This window comes from Tamandua tetradactyla, chromosome 4, assembly GCF_023851605.1.
Source record: "Tamandua tetradactyla isolate mTamTet1 chromosome 4, mTamTet1.pri, whole genome shotgun sequence".
Lineage (NCBI taxonomy): Eukaryota > Metazoa > Chordata > Mammalia > Pilosa > Myrmecophagidae > Tamandua > Tamandua tetradactyla.
In genome coordinates this window covers 183,723,986-183,739,704 of record NC_135330.1, presented here as the reverse complement: position 1 = coordinate 183,739,704, position 15,719 = coordinate 183,723,986, and the positions used below count along the sequence as shown (strand labels likewise).

General features: G+C 32.9%; 1 protein-coding gene across 5 annotated transcripts in view; it reads right to left on the bottom strand.

The window, feature by feature from the left end:
* CUL4A (cullin 4A) overlaps positions 1–15,719 on the bottom strand; it is a 67,995-nt gene that overhangs the window by 14,035 nt on the left and 38,241 nt on the right. For all 5 annotated transcript variants that reach the window (XR_013174744.1, XM_077158731.1, XM_077158733.1 and 2 more), the window contains 5 exons: positions 12,441–12,633; positions 10,632–10,736; positions 10,211–10,321; positions 10,018–10,103; positions 9,479–9,586 (listed from right to left, as the gene is read on the bottom strand). Coding sequence is in view for 4 of the 5 variants with exons in the window: in XM_077158731.1 (XP_077014846.1) it covers positions 9,479–9,586; positions 10,018–10,103; positions 10,211–10,321; positions 10,632–10,736; positions 12,441–12,633 (603 nt within the window). In the remaining variant the exon portion in view is untranslated. The remainder of the gene's footprint in view (positions 1–9,478; positions 9,587–10,017; positions 10,104–10,210; positions 10,322–10,631; positions 10,737–12,440; positions 12,634–15,719) is intronic.

The window sequence follows — 15,719 nt, the reverse complement described above, 5'->3', positions numbered from 1 at the left end:
ACTTGGCATAGAAAGTATGTGCAACCTTTACTTTTACTATTTCCTAGGAGACTTTTTTTGTATCTTCTAAATTTTCTACAGAAAAAAGATTTTAATTGTTGTTATATTATTATATTTCCAAAGCTCCTTTTTCATTTATGAATATTCCTACCCCTTTATTATCTCCTGGCATCCTGCTCTAATGTTACATGTGGAATTCTCTTATCTTTTCGATATCTCTTTTGCATAATTTTTCTTTTGCATTTTAACCGTTTCCTCTTGCTATTGATTTTTTATTTTCAGTTTTCTCCACATCCCCTTCACCCTTTAATCCACTGATATTTAGTTTCAACCTGCACCCAAACTGCTGCTGCAGAGGTCACCAATATCTTCCATGTGTTCACCCTCTTTTCCGGCAGCGGTAATACTCTCATTTCTTGGATTTCTCAATCACTGTCAATTCCCTTTTTTATTTTGGGTGCATGGTCCAGGAATCGAACCCAGGTCTCCCGTGTGAAAGGCAGGCATTCTAACCACTGAACTACCTGTGCACCCCATTGTCAATTCCTTTTGACTCTTTTTTTTTTAAAATGGTCTTCCCATCCGTCCATAGAGGTAGGTACTCCCCCAGGGTTCTATATTTCTCCCTGTACTTTTCTTATTCTACACATTCTCCCCAGGCAGTAAAATCATTCTTAGGTGAATGTCTTTGGATGGTTTCCCAAAGTTCTTAGGATAAAGAATAAGTAGAAAGTCCCTGGACCAGATAAGTCCTGAAACCTAGACAGATCAGCCTCTCCAGAACATCAGCTACTTCCATCCCCCTGCCCTTTATTACTGAGCCCCTTTCAACATGAAAAAGTTAGAATGGACATAGCCTAAATATCCCTAAAGAGTGGGAGAAAGATCAACGGTGATGGTGGAGTTACAAAGAGAAGGTAGGGTTTAACAAATGAGTATGATTGCTGAATCATTATATTGATATTTCTTTTAGTCTCCAGTATCTTAGAAGAGCTAGAAGTAAAAACCTAAAAATGTGGAATTGTAATCCATGCTAAACTCTGAAATCTAATTGTGCTGTGCTGTGAAATTTATTGTTTTATATATGTGTTATTTTTCACAAAAAAGAAAAAAAATGTCGATTGTGATGATGAAAAAAAAATTCCCTAGCCTCCAATGTTCTGGAGCAGCTAGAAGGAAAAATCTGAGATGATGGACTGGTACCCATGACAAACTCTGGGATCTATCCTGTAACTACTTGTTGAAGAGTGCTTTGAAAGTTATTGCTTTTGTTTCTTTCTTTCCTTTGTATATATGTTATACAATAAAAAAAAGTAAAAAAAAAAAAAGAATAAGTAGAACTAAGGAAAAACCACAATTATTTCAATGGATGCAGAAAAGGCATTTGACAAAAATCAAACACCCTTTCCTGATAAAAACACTCAGAAACTAGGAAGAGAACTTTCTCAAAATGATAAAGGTCATTTATGAAAAACCCATAGCTAACATATGCACTGGTGTAAGACAAAGGTTCCTCCCTAAGATCAGGAACAAGATGAGTAAATTTACTTTCACCACTGCTATTTAGTATCATACTAGAAGTTCTAGCCAGAGCAATTAAGTAAGAAAAAGAAATAAAAGGTATGTAAACTGGAAAGGAAGAAGTAAAATTTCCTGGCATGATCTAATGTATAGAACATCCAAAGGAATCCACAAGAAAACTATTAGAGCTAATAAACAAGCTCAGTCAAGTGGTAAGGTGCCAGATCGAAACATAAAAATCAGCTGTGTTCCTAGACACTAGCAATGAAGACTCTGAAGAGGAAATTAAGAAAACGATTCCATTAACAGTAGTGTCTAAAATAATAAAATACCTAGGAATAATTTAGACCAAGGATATAAAAAACTTATATACTGAAAACTGTAAAACACTGCTAAAAAACATTTAAAAAGATCTAAATAAATGGCAAGATATCCCATGTTCACAGATTAGAAGAATTAATATTGTTAAAATGTCAATATTACTCAATGCTATCTATAGATTCAATGCAATGTCTCCCAAATTGCAACTGTCATATTTGTACACCAATGTTTATAGCAGCATTATTCACAACAGAAAAGACCAAAGTGTCCATCAACATATGAATGGATAAACAAAATGTGGTATATACATACAATGGAATATTATTCAGCCATAAAAAGGAATGAAGTTCTGATGCATGCTGCAACATGGATGAACCTAGAAGACATCATGTTGAGTGAAATAAAGCAGACACAAAAACGCAAAAACTATGATTTTGCTTATATGAAATATTTAAAAGAAGCAAACCCTGTAGAGAGACACATGATGGTTTACAGTTCACCAGGGGTAGGGGGCAGGGCAGAAAGAGGGAGTGATAGTTTAAGGGATAAGTAGATTCTACAGAGGTGATGAAAAAAGGAAGGATAACAGACATTGGTGATGGCAGCACAATAGTGTGAATACAATTAATACTACTGAATTGCACACTTTAATATGGTTTAGAAGGGCAATTCTGTACTTTAAATTGGTTACTACAATAAAAAAACTAAAAAACAAAACAAAACAAAAACAAATCCAAACTAAAAAAAAAAAAAAAAAAATTCTAGTAGCCTTTTTTTGTAGAAATGAAAATACTAACCCTTAAATTCATATAGAACTGCAAGGAGCCCCAAATAACCAAAACAATTTTAAAAAGAACAGAGTCTGGAGGACTTATACTTCTTGATTTCAAATTATAGTACATTACAGTAATCAAAATGGTATGGTAGTAGCATAAAGACAGAGGAATAGACAATGAAACAGAATTGAAAGTGCAGACACAGACCCATACATCTATGACCAGTTGACTTTCAACCAGGGTAAAGTACATGCATTGGGAAAGAACAGTTTCTTCAATGAACTGTGTTGGGAAAACTGGATATCCACATACAAAAATCAACTCAAAATTGATCAAGGACTTAAATATAAGGGCTAAAACTATAAAACGCTTAGACGATAGTGTGGGGCAAATCTTCACATCCTTGGGTTTGCCAATGGATTCTTAGAAATGACACCAAAACACCAAGTAACAAAAGAAACAAGATAAATTTGACTTCATCAAAATTAAAAACTTTTGTACCTCAAAGGAAATAATCAAGACAGGGAAAAGACAGTCTACAGAATGGGAGAAAATAGTACTAAACCATACATTGGATAAGGGCTTAATATCCAAGATATATCAAGAACTTTAACAAAGCAAATCAAGAAGACAATCCAATTAAAAAATGGGCAAAGAACTCAAGTAGACATTTTAAAAAAGATAGTATTTAGTATTAATAGCTAATAAACAGATTAAACAATGCTGAACATCATCAGTCATCAAGGAAAAGCAAATGAAAACCAAATGAGATAACACTTTACACCCAGAAGGATAGATATTATTAAACAAAATGGAAAATAAGTGTTGGATAGAATGTGGTAAACTGAAACTCTAGTGCACTGTTGGTGAGACTATAAAATGGTACAGCCACTGTGGGAAGTTTTATGGCATTTCCTCAAAAAGTTTAATATAGAATTACCATTTGGCCATGCAATTCCACTTTTAAGTATCTCTTCAAATAAAGTGACAAGAGGGTCTCAAACAGATACATGTACACCAATGTTTATAACAGTGTTATTCACAATAACCAAAAGATAAAAAAAAACAACCCAAGTGTCCATTAGTAGATAAATGTACAAACAAAATGTGGATATTTATATATACACACAATGGAATATAATTCAACCAGAAGAAAGAATGATGTTCTGAGACATGCTCAATATGGAAGAATCTTAATATCATGCTCAGTGAAATAAGCAAGGCACTTAAGGACAAATATGATAAGATATTTAAAAGAGACGACTAGAAATTACAAACTTGTAGAGACGGAGAGTAGCTTAGTGGTTACCAGTGGATGGTAGGGGGAGAGGGGAAGGAGGAGTGTTTTGGAGAGAAAAAAGAGAAAGTAAGAACATTTTTCTTCTGGAAACTGTGACCTCACTGGTCTGTTCTGTTCTTCTCTGACTCTGGCTCTCCATAGTCTAATCTTTTGTTTTATCGAATGTACCGTCTTATTCTCACCTCAGGTTTTTCACACATTGTTCCCTCTAGTAGACCATGTAACCCACCTCCCTAACAATTTGTAGTGAATTAACATTGGTGTACAAGAACTGTAAGAATTTGTTATTTCTCATCTGGGTTCCTACAGTTATCTCTTATGTAGTATCCTCTTATTTTCAAATCATTTTCCACACAACTAATCAATAGAATTGCTTTCCTAAATCATGAGTTAATCATCATAAGATAATTTATTATTCTATTCCATAGTTCTGCTGAACAGTGTAATCCAATTTGCCTAAATTTAGGTGTATGTGTCAGGATAATCCACAGCTATGTATAATGCTGCAACTGTCTGATTTTGTTCCCCAAGTTTTAGGTATGGAATTTCTCAAACATAAACAGAAGCAGAAAGAGTAACACAGTCAATCTTATGTACCCAATACCCATCTTCAACAACACCAAATCCCAGATAGTATATCCATTTCATTTGTAAATATTTCAGTACGTATGTCCAAAAGATAAGGACTCTTAAAAAAATATATGTCCACTATACCATTATTACACCTAAAAAAATGAATTCAATATTGTGATAAACCTCTTAATGTATAATTTTCTTTTATTCCTAAAGAATTATTTCCTTGGGGTTAATTCCTAAGAATGGGATTAATAATAATAACAGAAATAGCAGGTATTATTTAAGTGCTAACTATATGCTAGCTACTATTCCAGGCATTTTAGATGTATTAACTCATATGGCCCTAACAGCTCTGATGTTGATTCAAAAGATGTAAACATTTTCCCATTTATACCACATTTGCAAATTGTTTTCTGAAAGGGTTGTTTTAGTTTTGCATTTGACCACCAGCGTTTGGGTGTGTTGATTACACCCTTGCCAGCACTGCACAGTATCACTTTATTAAGAAAATACTTTTGAAAGGCTCAAAAAAGCAATTTTGAGGTAACCGCGGAAAATATAAACTATGGATATAAATATGAACACTAGATAGGGTGAGCATATAAATGCACCCAAACCAGAACACTTTTGAGAGTGAAAGGAGGCCTTGTTAATAATACCACTCAGATTCTCAGTGTAAAGCAACTATGTATTTGGGAAACTGGGATATATTGTGATCTTTGTTTTAGATGATACTTAGAAACTTTATATTTTAGCGCATTTATGGTTATGATAATGAAAAAAAAAGAAAAGGGAAGCCAAGAAGAGGAAGGATGTCTAATTAGATTTATTTACAAGATTGAAGATTCCGCTTTGGAGAAAACACAACAAAACCCACTTTTGATGTTCCCCACTCTCCCTATATACAAAAGTAGAAATTCCTTAATGTAGCATTTAAACATTAGTTAATTAGACAGTAATTTATCTTTTCAGGCTCTTTATATATTTCTTCACCATTCTAAGTTTCAAACAATAGATTATATATTTGTTACGCAAATACTTACTGAGCACCTAATTTTTTAGATATTACTGTATGAATCAGTGTTAATGTCCCAAATTCTTACGTTTAAGGAGTGCTCAATTTACTGAGATATATAAGGTTTTTTTTTTTGAATTTTTTTTTTATTTACATGGGCAGGCACCAGGAATTGAACCCGGGTCCTCTGGCATGGCAGGCGAGCATTCTTGCCTGCTGAGCCACCGTGGTCCCATAAGGTTTTAAATACATAATTAAAATACAGAATGGCAGGAAACACATCCTGTCTTTATGGATTGGAAGACTTCATATTGTTAAGATGGCAAGATTCTCCAAAGTGATTTACAGCTTCAACACAATCCCTATCAAAATCCCAATGGTCTTTTTGCAGAAACGGAAAAGCTAATCTTAAAATTCATATAGAATTTGCAACAAACCCCAAATAGCCAAAATAATCTTGAAAAAGAACAAAGTCGGAGGACTCATACTTCTTGATTGTAGAACTTACTAACAAGTTATGGTGATCAAAACTGCTTGGTACTGGCAAAGGACAGACATGGAGATCAGTGGAATAGAATTGAGAGTCCAGATATAAAGCTATACATCTATGGTCAACTGATAAAAATTGTCACAAAGTTGCCAAGACCATTCAATGGAGAAAGCACAGTTTTCTCAACAAATGAAATGGTACAACTGTATAAATGAAATGGGACAACTGGGTAGCCAACTGCAAAATAATGAAGTTGTATCTTAACTTCACACCATAATAAAAATTAACTCAAAATGGATCGAAGACCTAAATGTCAAAATGGAAGCTATAAAGCTCTTAGAAGAAAACAAAGGGGAAAGTCTTCATGACTTTGAATTTAGCAAAGGAGTCTAACATATGACACCAAAGGCACAAAAAACTAAAGGAAGATAGGTAACTGGAATTTCATCAAAATTAAAAACTTTTCTGCATCAGAGGAAAGTATCAAGGAAGTGAAAAGATAATTTGAAAAATGGAGAAAATAGCTGCAAATCACATATCTGTTAAAGGAATTTTTATAACTCACTAACAAATAAAATATGGGCAAATAACTTTAACAGACATCTTTACAAAGAAGAAATACAAATCGACAATAAACACATGAATAGATGTTCAACATCATTAGTCATTAGGGACATGCAAATCAAAACCAGGAGATACCACTTCACACCAACAAAGATGGCTATTCCAGAGAAATGGGAAATAAGTATTGTTGACGAGGTGGGAAATAAGTATTGTTGAGCATGTGCAGAAATTGGAACACTCATATGATGCTGGTAGGAATGTGAAATGGTGTAGCTGCCTTAAGAAACAGTTTGGCAGATCCTCAATAAGGTAAATACAGAATTACCATATGATCCAGCAATTCTACTTATAAGTACAGACCCAAAAGAATTCAGACAAGTGTTCAAACAAAAACTTGGGCAGAAATGTTCACACTGCACTATTCACAATAGCCAAAAGGTGGAAACAACCAAGTGTCCATCAACAGATGACTGGATAAATAAAATGTGGTATATACATATCATGAACTATTATACAGCCATAAAGAAGAATGAAGTTCTGAGACATGCTGCAATATGGATGAATCTTGAAAATATAGTGCTCAGTGAAACAAGCCAGACACAAAAGGACAGACACTGTATTAGTCCACCTATCTGAGGTATGTTGAATAAGCAAATTCATAGACAGAAAGTAGATTAGAAGTTATCAGGGCTAGGGGAAAGGGGAAGTGGGAAATTTTTGCTTAATGAGCATGGAGATTTTGTTTGGGATAATGAAAAAGTTCTGAATAGTGGTGATGGTTGCAGTTCTTTGTAAACGTTTTCAAAGCCAATGAACTGCACACTTACAAACTGCTAAAATGGTAAACTATATGTTACGGGTATTTTACCACAATTAGAAGAAAAAATAAGAATTTATGAGTTTATACGATGAAAATAGAGAGAGCAATAAGTAAACCAAAAGGACAGAAGGAAAAGCTCTTTCTTAGAGTATAATGCCAACCACTAAATATAGAAGGAATTAATGGAGTAAGAAAAAAAAAAGTCACCATTTTGCAATCATCAAGCACGATGAGAGAGGAATATGTTTATACAGTTTGAAAAAATATCTCTTACAATTTGTTACAAAAGGAAAAATACTACAATACTGCAGTGGAACTAACACCTTAATCAAATCATAATATTTAATACTAATAAGGACAAATGAATATCATGTGCCTCTTGACCTGATATCCTGAGAAGAATACATCTCTTATATTGCATTATGGCTAGGTATGGATAATCTGAATCTAATCATGAGGGACATCAAACAAACCCAAAATGAGAGGCAATGTGTAAAAACCATCCTGTATTTTAAAAATATGCCAGTATCATGAAAGAAAAGAAAAAGCTGAGTAGTTGTTCTAGATTAAAGCAGACTAAAGATATGACAACTAAATGCATTATGTGATCCTGGACTGGATCTTATACCAGATAAAAATAAAACGACAGAGGACATTATTGAGACAACTGATAGAAGTAGAATATGAATAATATACTGGATACTATTATTGCATTGATATTAATTTCCTGACACTGTACTGTAGTTACGGTCTTAGGAAGAACTAAGGTATTAAAGGCAAAGGGGCATGAAGCAACCTACTCTCAAACAGTTTTGGAAAAAAAAAGAGAAAGAAGGAATATGGTAAAGAACATGTGGCAAAATGCTAAAAAAATGGGTGAGCAGTATTTGGGAATTCTGAGAACTATTCTTGCAAATTTTCTCTAAGTCTAAATTATTTCTAAAGAAAAAGTTAAAAAATTTGCATAGTGTTAAGTGCTATGATAGAGGCAAGCACAGGGTGGAACTGGCACTCAGACTTAGGTACCTAACCCAAATAGAAGAGGGGTGAGAAAATAGGATTTTTTTTGTGAAGGTGACTAGTTAGGATAAATCTTAAGTCTTAAGTAGTAGGAGCAAGTCAAGTTGCTAGGAACAGGATGGGGTGGGGTAGATGCCTAGAGAAGGAAGTTCCATTTTCTAGTTCATGAAAGAATGAGATAAATGGAGGGGCTTGGGAAATGCAAGCAGTTCAACTGACCAGTAGGGTTGGAAACAGAAGACAAAATATTGTCTTAGCTAGTGAAAGAATAGGGTTTCATGAGGGAGAGAGTAGCCCAATGTCAGATGTGAGGCATGTTCTAAGGTCCCAGCCTTTGTCTTTTATGATTCAGGTTCTGCATTTCCACAGCTCCCCACCTTTCTTTCTTCTTTCTGTTCCACTAGCTTTAGTAGACTCTCATCCCTTTTTCTGCCTATGAAGGTATCATTCATCAAGCTGAAGTGTTGAAGCCTTCCCTGATTCCAAATTGAAATCAATCCTTTTATACTCCTATAGCACATGTCTTTCTATTGAAGCTCTTTACACCTTACCTTGGGTGTAATTAAGGGTGCAACTGTCTGTTTTCTGTTTAATTTTAAGCTCACTGAGCACAGGATTCTACCTCATAATGTGAATCAACCATAGTATCTATATCCATGGCTAAAAAAAAGGCCTTAAATAATGACATTCACAAAGCTTCAAAACTGTCTATAACAGAAGAAAATAATAAGTAGACACGTAGAACTCTCAACTCTATAAGCAAATTATTATAAATAAGATGTCTGTGTTGATGACTGAGAATCTGATGACCTTGTTAATAGTTTGCAAGTTAAAATCAAGTTAAGTCAAAAGGAGCCACAGAAAGATTGTGATAAAAGCCACTGAAATGTTGCTTTAAAGAGACTATGCCAAGATTATTTTGATTCTTACTGTGTGATTTTAAAAAACTCTAATACTTATACCTTAAAAGATAACATACTTGTGCATGGTATGGGTGTGACAATGGGAATGGTCTAAACTATCTTGGCAGCATAGTATTAAAAATAAAGAACAAAATTTTCTTTAAAACACTTACTTCTGGAGTTAAATGTACTTCCATAGGTGTATATGTTGGCCAGTATCCCATTGTAAGTATATTTACTGTTAAATCTATAGATCCAGGATCACTTTGATTCTGCATATACTAAAACAAAAGAAGAAATCCAACATAAAATAATTATTTTAGAAAATCTTAAAAAATAATAATTAATAAAAAAGTAAATAATATAATTTTAAATTAAAGTTTAATATCCGTTTTCACTTATTTTAGTCCTTTGAATATATTCTCTAAAGATATATAACCAAATATTGTGTTCCAGTGTTACCGGAAACAGATTTTTTTTCTTTTAGTTATGCCACCACCAATATAACATAAAATAACATTTTACCTTATGTATTTTTAGGGATTCCTTTTTTTTTTCATTTTGAATTTAACATGTAAAACATTAATATTAACATAAAACATTAATAGTGCAATTCCTAAGAATGAAGATTTTCTTATTTAACATAATTTAAAGTGGGATAATTAGAAAAAACACCAAAGAACCTGTTTTACTTGAAAAACAAAATTCCCACCTGTTTAAAATGAACCATGATGTCTTTCGAAAGTTCCATATCCTTGAACATGCCTTCTAGTTTGCTGGTGAACGCAGCACCACATTCTGTTACAAAAGTTAAGTTGTTAAATCATCATCAGCAACATTTAACATTATAATAAATTCTCAACAATTAAAGATAGGAAAAAAATCCCAGGTTTACATATGCTTACCATGTTTTAGTTTTGACAGCATAGATTTTTCAGCATCTACTGAGGCACTTTTTCCAACAAGGAGTCTTTTTGCCAAATCTTTTTTATAAAATGCTTCAAAAACATCTTTACCTATTTATAATCAAATAACAGTAACAGAAGACATCAGCGAATATGAATGTTATACTTTAATTGCTAGAAAACCCAAATTAGTGTTAATTCTGATGCAAACAAGTTTTAATGATACTGAAATTGCTATGTTAAACTTTCACAAAGAATACTTTCAATTTAATCACTGCCTGCTATCACTCAGTTTCCTGTTATCAACAGAAAAGGAAAAACGTTTGTCAACTAATTGCATGAAACACAGGGTCTAAATATATTTTATATTGCATTTTCTAAGTGCTAAATTTTAATAAAAATAATTTTTAGTATTTCTTACCATGAATAAACCTGAATATTATCATGATTTTGTCCAGGATTCTCTCTAGTTCTTCATCTGTTGCTTCTTTATTACCCGCTCTTAACTTGGAATCAACATGCTTCGCTGTGAGAGGAAGAGCTTAAATTACTTGAAAAATAAGCATTCATTATATAATACATTTTCTAAATTAGAAAAATAACATTTTTAATTTCTATAAGTATTAATTTATCAGTAGTATGCTGGAATTTTTCTAAAATGACATGACAAAAAAGGGAAAATCTTATTTTTAAATATAAATGCTTCTAAATTATATAAGAATAAATACTTTCTAAACTTTATAAAACCAAGGACTGATTTTTTAAAAAGTGAGCTTAAAAATCTTTTCTAATCTCAGAATAAAAGCTTGATTTAAGTAATTACATGTTTGGGTTTTCATCATATAATATTGCTCCTGATACTGGAATATTCTATCTTCAAGTTGTGGTATAATAAACTTAGATCAGATTTTCTCAAACAAAAAGAATTTTTCTCAGCAGTACAAATGGTTTAAAACCAAGAACAATGTTTTATCTCTGAATGCAGATTGACAGTAATTCTACTTACGGATTCTTGTTTCTGAGATGACACAAATCAATTAAGAAGAGAGGCTTAAGAAAGGGAGGATGAGAATCTCTATATAATTACAGATCCTAAGACTCACAGAAGTTCAAATTCATAAAAGCTAAACATTGGGGTTCATTTAGAGACAACTACAATCAATAAAGTATCCAAATGCCAAATTGAATTGCCTTGTGATTTTCTTTGAAACTTTCCATTATGGAAGTTCTGAATCTACACAAAAGTTGACAATTTTATAATGAACTCCATGCTCCCATCATACATTTTCAACAGTAATCAACATATGGTCTATCTTACACCACACTTAAAATCCGTTCTTTCACCCTTTTAGTCCAGTAAATTTTTTTAAATGAAATTCTATGAATCCTGAAATATATTTTAATATTATCATGAAATACTAGTATAAAGTGGTAATTTAAAAACTGTTTTCACCTTCTTTTCTTACGGATCTATGACTTTTCTAGGATACATTCTTCCCTTCAGGCAGTTAAAAAATATTTTCTGCTCTATAAAAAATATGCCATCTTTTGAGATCTCATCCAATTTTATTCTAATTTAATACTGATTAGAGAGTGCAAAGATGGTAATTAAGTAATATCTCACGTTAAATATTAACCAGACTGATGAAGTTATCATTATAATGCAGAGACATTATATATAATAGATTTTCTCAATTTTTTTTTTTTTTTGCATGGGCAGGCACTGGGAATCGAACCTGGGTCTCCAGCATGGGAGGCAAGACTTCTACCTGCTGAGCCACCATTGTACCACACCTCAATCAATTTTTGAATAGAATTACTTGCTTATAACCAAGATAGGGAATTATAGTTGATCTTTACATAATACAGCTCTAAGGCTGACAGTCCAGTTAAGTGCAAATTCATATTCTCCAAGGCACAAAACAAAGTACAGATAAGTAACTTCCTTTTTGTATCTTCTTTTTTTGTGTTAAGTCAAGCGTCATAATTTTACAAGATTACCACAACATTCGCCCTCTGGAAATACCATATATTTGTAGTTACTTAGGAAAAAAAAAATGCACGTGTGTGTGCATGTGTGTATATGGCTTTCTTTGAAAATAAGAAACACAGCTTGACAAAGATCCTACCTCTTCCCTCCCCATGAGGAATCTGAACATTTTGGGAAAAAATCTGTTTGAACTTTGAGTTATTTTTCATATTTAAAAAAACTATAGAAATATATTTCTACCAATCAATTCTGCAGGCTTATTTGGTCTCTTGTTGATAAATGTTTCAAAGGATTCCTTCATCAAGTTGATAAATTTTTCATTTTTCTGAAAGCACACTTCAATGATGTGGTCCACTTTATCTTTAAAATCCAGCAGGTCTTGAACCATATCTTTATCTTTTTCAGGATTGATAACTATCGTTGTTCCAAAAGTCTACAAAAACAAATAAGAATCATTGACAAGTTTATGATACCAAAAATTATTTTCTTCTGCTATCAAACAATTATGATAGCGTAATAATAAACTAATTACTCATGGTATTATTTGCCAAATAATTTTAAATGTCACAAATTCAATCCACACTAAAAAAATAAGTTAATATACAATTAAAGCTTTAGTGCTATAATGTTTTTCTGAAAGAATTTATAAACTACTGGAAAAAGGTTCATTCTTTTTTTAAAATAACTTTTACTTATAAATTTCCCACATAGAAATGAATTCTCGTTAATAAATGCACCATGAAAAAGGAGTTCAGTGGTCAAGTACATTTGAAAAATATTGGGAATGAAAAAAGGTACCTTGGTTTTTCAAATGTAGGGAGAAATTTCTTTGTGTGTATATAATGTGAACCCTTGTGAGAGAGTGCAAGGTGTATCTGACTATGAAAGATCATCTTAATTGAGTAGTGTTTTGTAGACCATTTTTTAGTACACTCATTTAGCTGTAAAAAAAGACCTCCTTTTTGAGACATACTGAGCAAGTGTATATTTTGCAGCTATCTGGACTTCCTGGGTAGTTTTCTTTTTCCTTTACTTCTAACCTACAGTTTTTAATGCTCTATTTAAAATTTAAACTGCTATATTAAACATCATGAAAAGTTTATTAGCTTAATTAAAATATGGACAAAGGACTAGAAGACATTTCTCCAAAGGAGTTATACAAAGGGTTAAAGAACATATGAAAAAATGTTGAACCTTATTAGTCATTAGGAAAATGTTATCAAAGTCGCAGTGAGATACCACTTTACACTCAGAAAGACGACTGTTCTTTAAAAAGCAGGAACTAAGGGTTGGACAGGATGTGGAGAATTGGAACTCTCATGGATAGTGGGAAGGAAAAATGGTACAGCCACTGAGGAAGGCAATATGGTGGTTCCTTAAAAAGCAAAATAAAGAATAATCATAAGACCTGAAAAATACTACCGCTAAGTATATACCCAAAGAAAATAAAAATAGGGTCTCAAACATACATGTACACCAATGTTTACAGCAGCACTAGTCGTAATAGCCAAAAGGTGGAAATAAGCCATTGTTCATCAACAGATGAATAAACAAAATGTACTACATAAATACAACAAAATATTTATTATTCAGACATAAGAAAGAATGATGTCCTGAGATATGCTGCAGCATGGAAGAACCTTGAAAATATGTTCAGTGATATATGCAAGATACACAGGAAAAATACTGTATGATGTAATTTATAAGAGATGTTTAGAAATAGCAAATCTGCATACAGAAAGTAGATTAGAGGTTACCAGAGAATGGGGGAAAGGGGAAAGGGAGTATATTTGTAGTGGATATGGAATGCGTGCAAATAAAATTAATTAAAGAGAGAATAAAAATATGTGTTTGACAAACAATAGTTAACTTTTCTCACAATGTAAACAAGTTAAAGAGGTGCTGAATACAACTATTATTGGAACAGAATATATTTTCTGTATAAACTGATCTTAATGGGATGCACACATATTTACACATGTTTGCATGTGGAGGTGTTGCAAAATACAAACAGAACGCACAAATACTTTCTTGAATGGGAAGCTGTATGACCCAGCAGGGGTAGGAGGCATTTATTTTTACTCTATACCCATATGAATCAACTGCATTTTAAAAATAATGTACATGTATTACTTAAAAAAACAATAAGCAAAAATCTTGTCTTAATGAATTAATGTCATATTTACCGACCAGTTTCACAGGCTATTTTCAGCTGGACAAATCAATTATATTTTGATAATGACATACTGTGTTGAATGTAACTTTCTATTTTGTCATGGATTAACTGCTTACAGGTAATTGATACTCAATGGTCACACACCAACTATGATTTTCGCTACTCAGACTGAAAATTGCGAAGGTGAACTTCTTGTATTCAGAACCTGCTGACATTCTGTGAAGACTATTTTGCTGGCAAAAAACCTTCTAAATCTTTATTAGATTTTTCTTAACGTAAAGCTTTACATTAAGAAAACCATATAATTTGGTTATGATTTTCAACTCAGTACTAGTCTACAGAATCTTGAATGTGTATGTGCATGTGCATAGGTTTCCCACATTAAAACTGATATGTGACTTCCGGCCTGATTATTCCATAAAGCAGCATGTAATCTTTCATTTATCTTTGTATATTTAAATGAAATTTTTATCGAGATAAATTATAGATTGTTATAAGAAACAATAAAGAGGGATCTCCTCTCTACATTTTACCCATTTTTCCTAATAACATTTTGCAAAACTATGACACAATATCACAACTATGAGACTGACGTGCATACATCCACCAATATTTTTCATTTTTCCAGTTGTACTTATACTACTTGTATGTGTATTAAGTTCTAAAAAAATTTATCTCCTATGTAGCTACATGTTTCTACTTCTGAGGTCAAGATACTGAACACGATCCCTTCTGCTGCCCTTTTAAATCTCACCCAACTCTCCCTCCCCCAGCCTCAACCCTAAACCCTGATAACTATTAATTTGCTCTCATTTCAAGTTCTGTCATTTCAAATTGTTATATAAATGGAGTCATCCAATATGCAAACTTTTGGATTGGCTTTTCCACTCACTATAATTTCCTGGAGATTATCTTTTTATCTTTTTACTCTAGGCTCTAAGAATACAGTCGCCAGCAAGAAAAAACACAAAGGCTTTATTAGATGTTCAAAGTTCAAGCTGAAAAACTTGTTCCTATGTAGCAGGAGACATACTGGAAACACTAGCTATCTAGAGGGGGATGTTGACTTAAAATCGAATCCTTCCCATTTCCATCAGTATCTTCTGAAGAATGAAATCGCCAAATAGCAAAACTGGGTCATCAGTGGAGTTTCTCAACCTTGGCACAATTGACACATTGAGCCAGATAACTTCTTTGTTGTGGGGGCTATCCAGTGCATTGCAGTAGCCCCCCTGGCCTCTACAATTAGATGCCAGTAGCATCCTCTCAGTCGAGACAACCAAAAATATCTCCAGATGCTGCCAAATGTCTCCTCAGGGGCGGTGGTGATACAAAATCGTCTC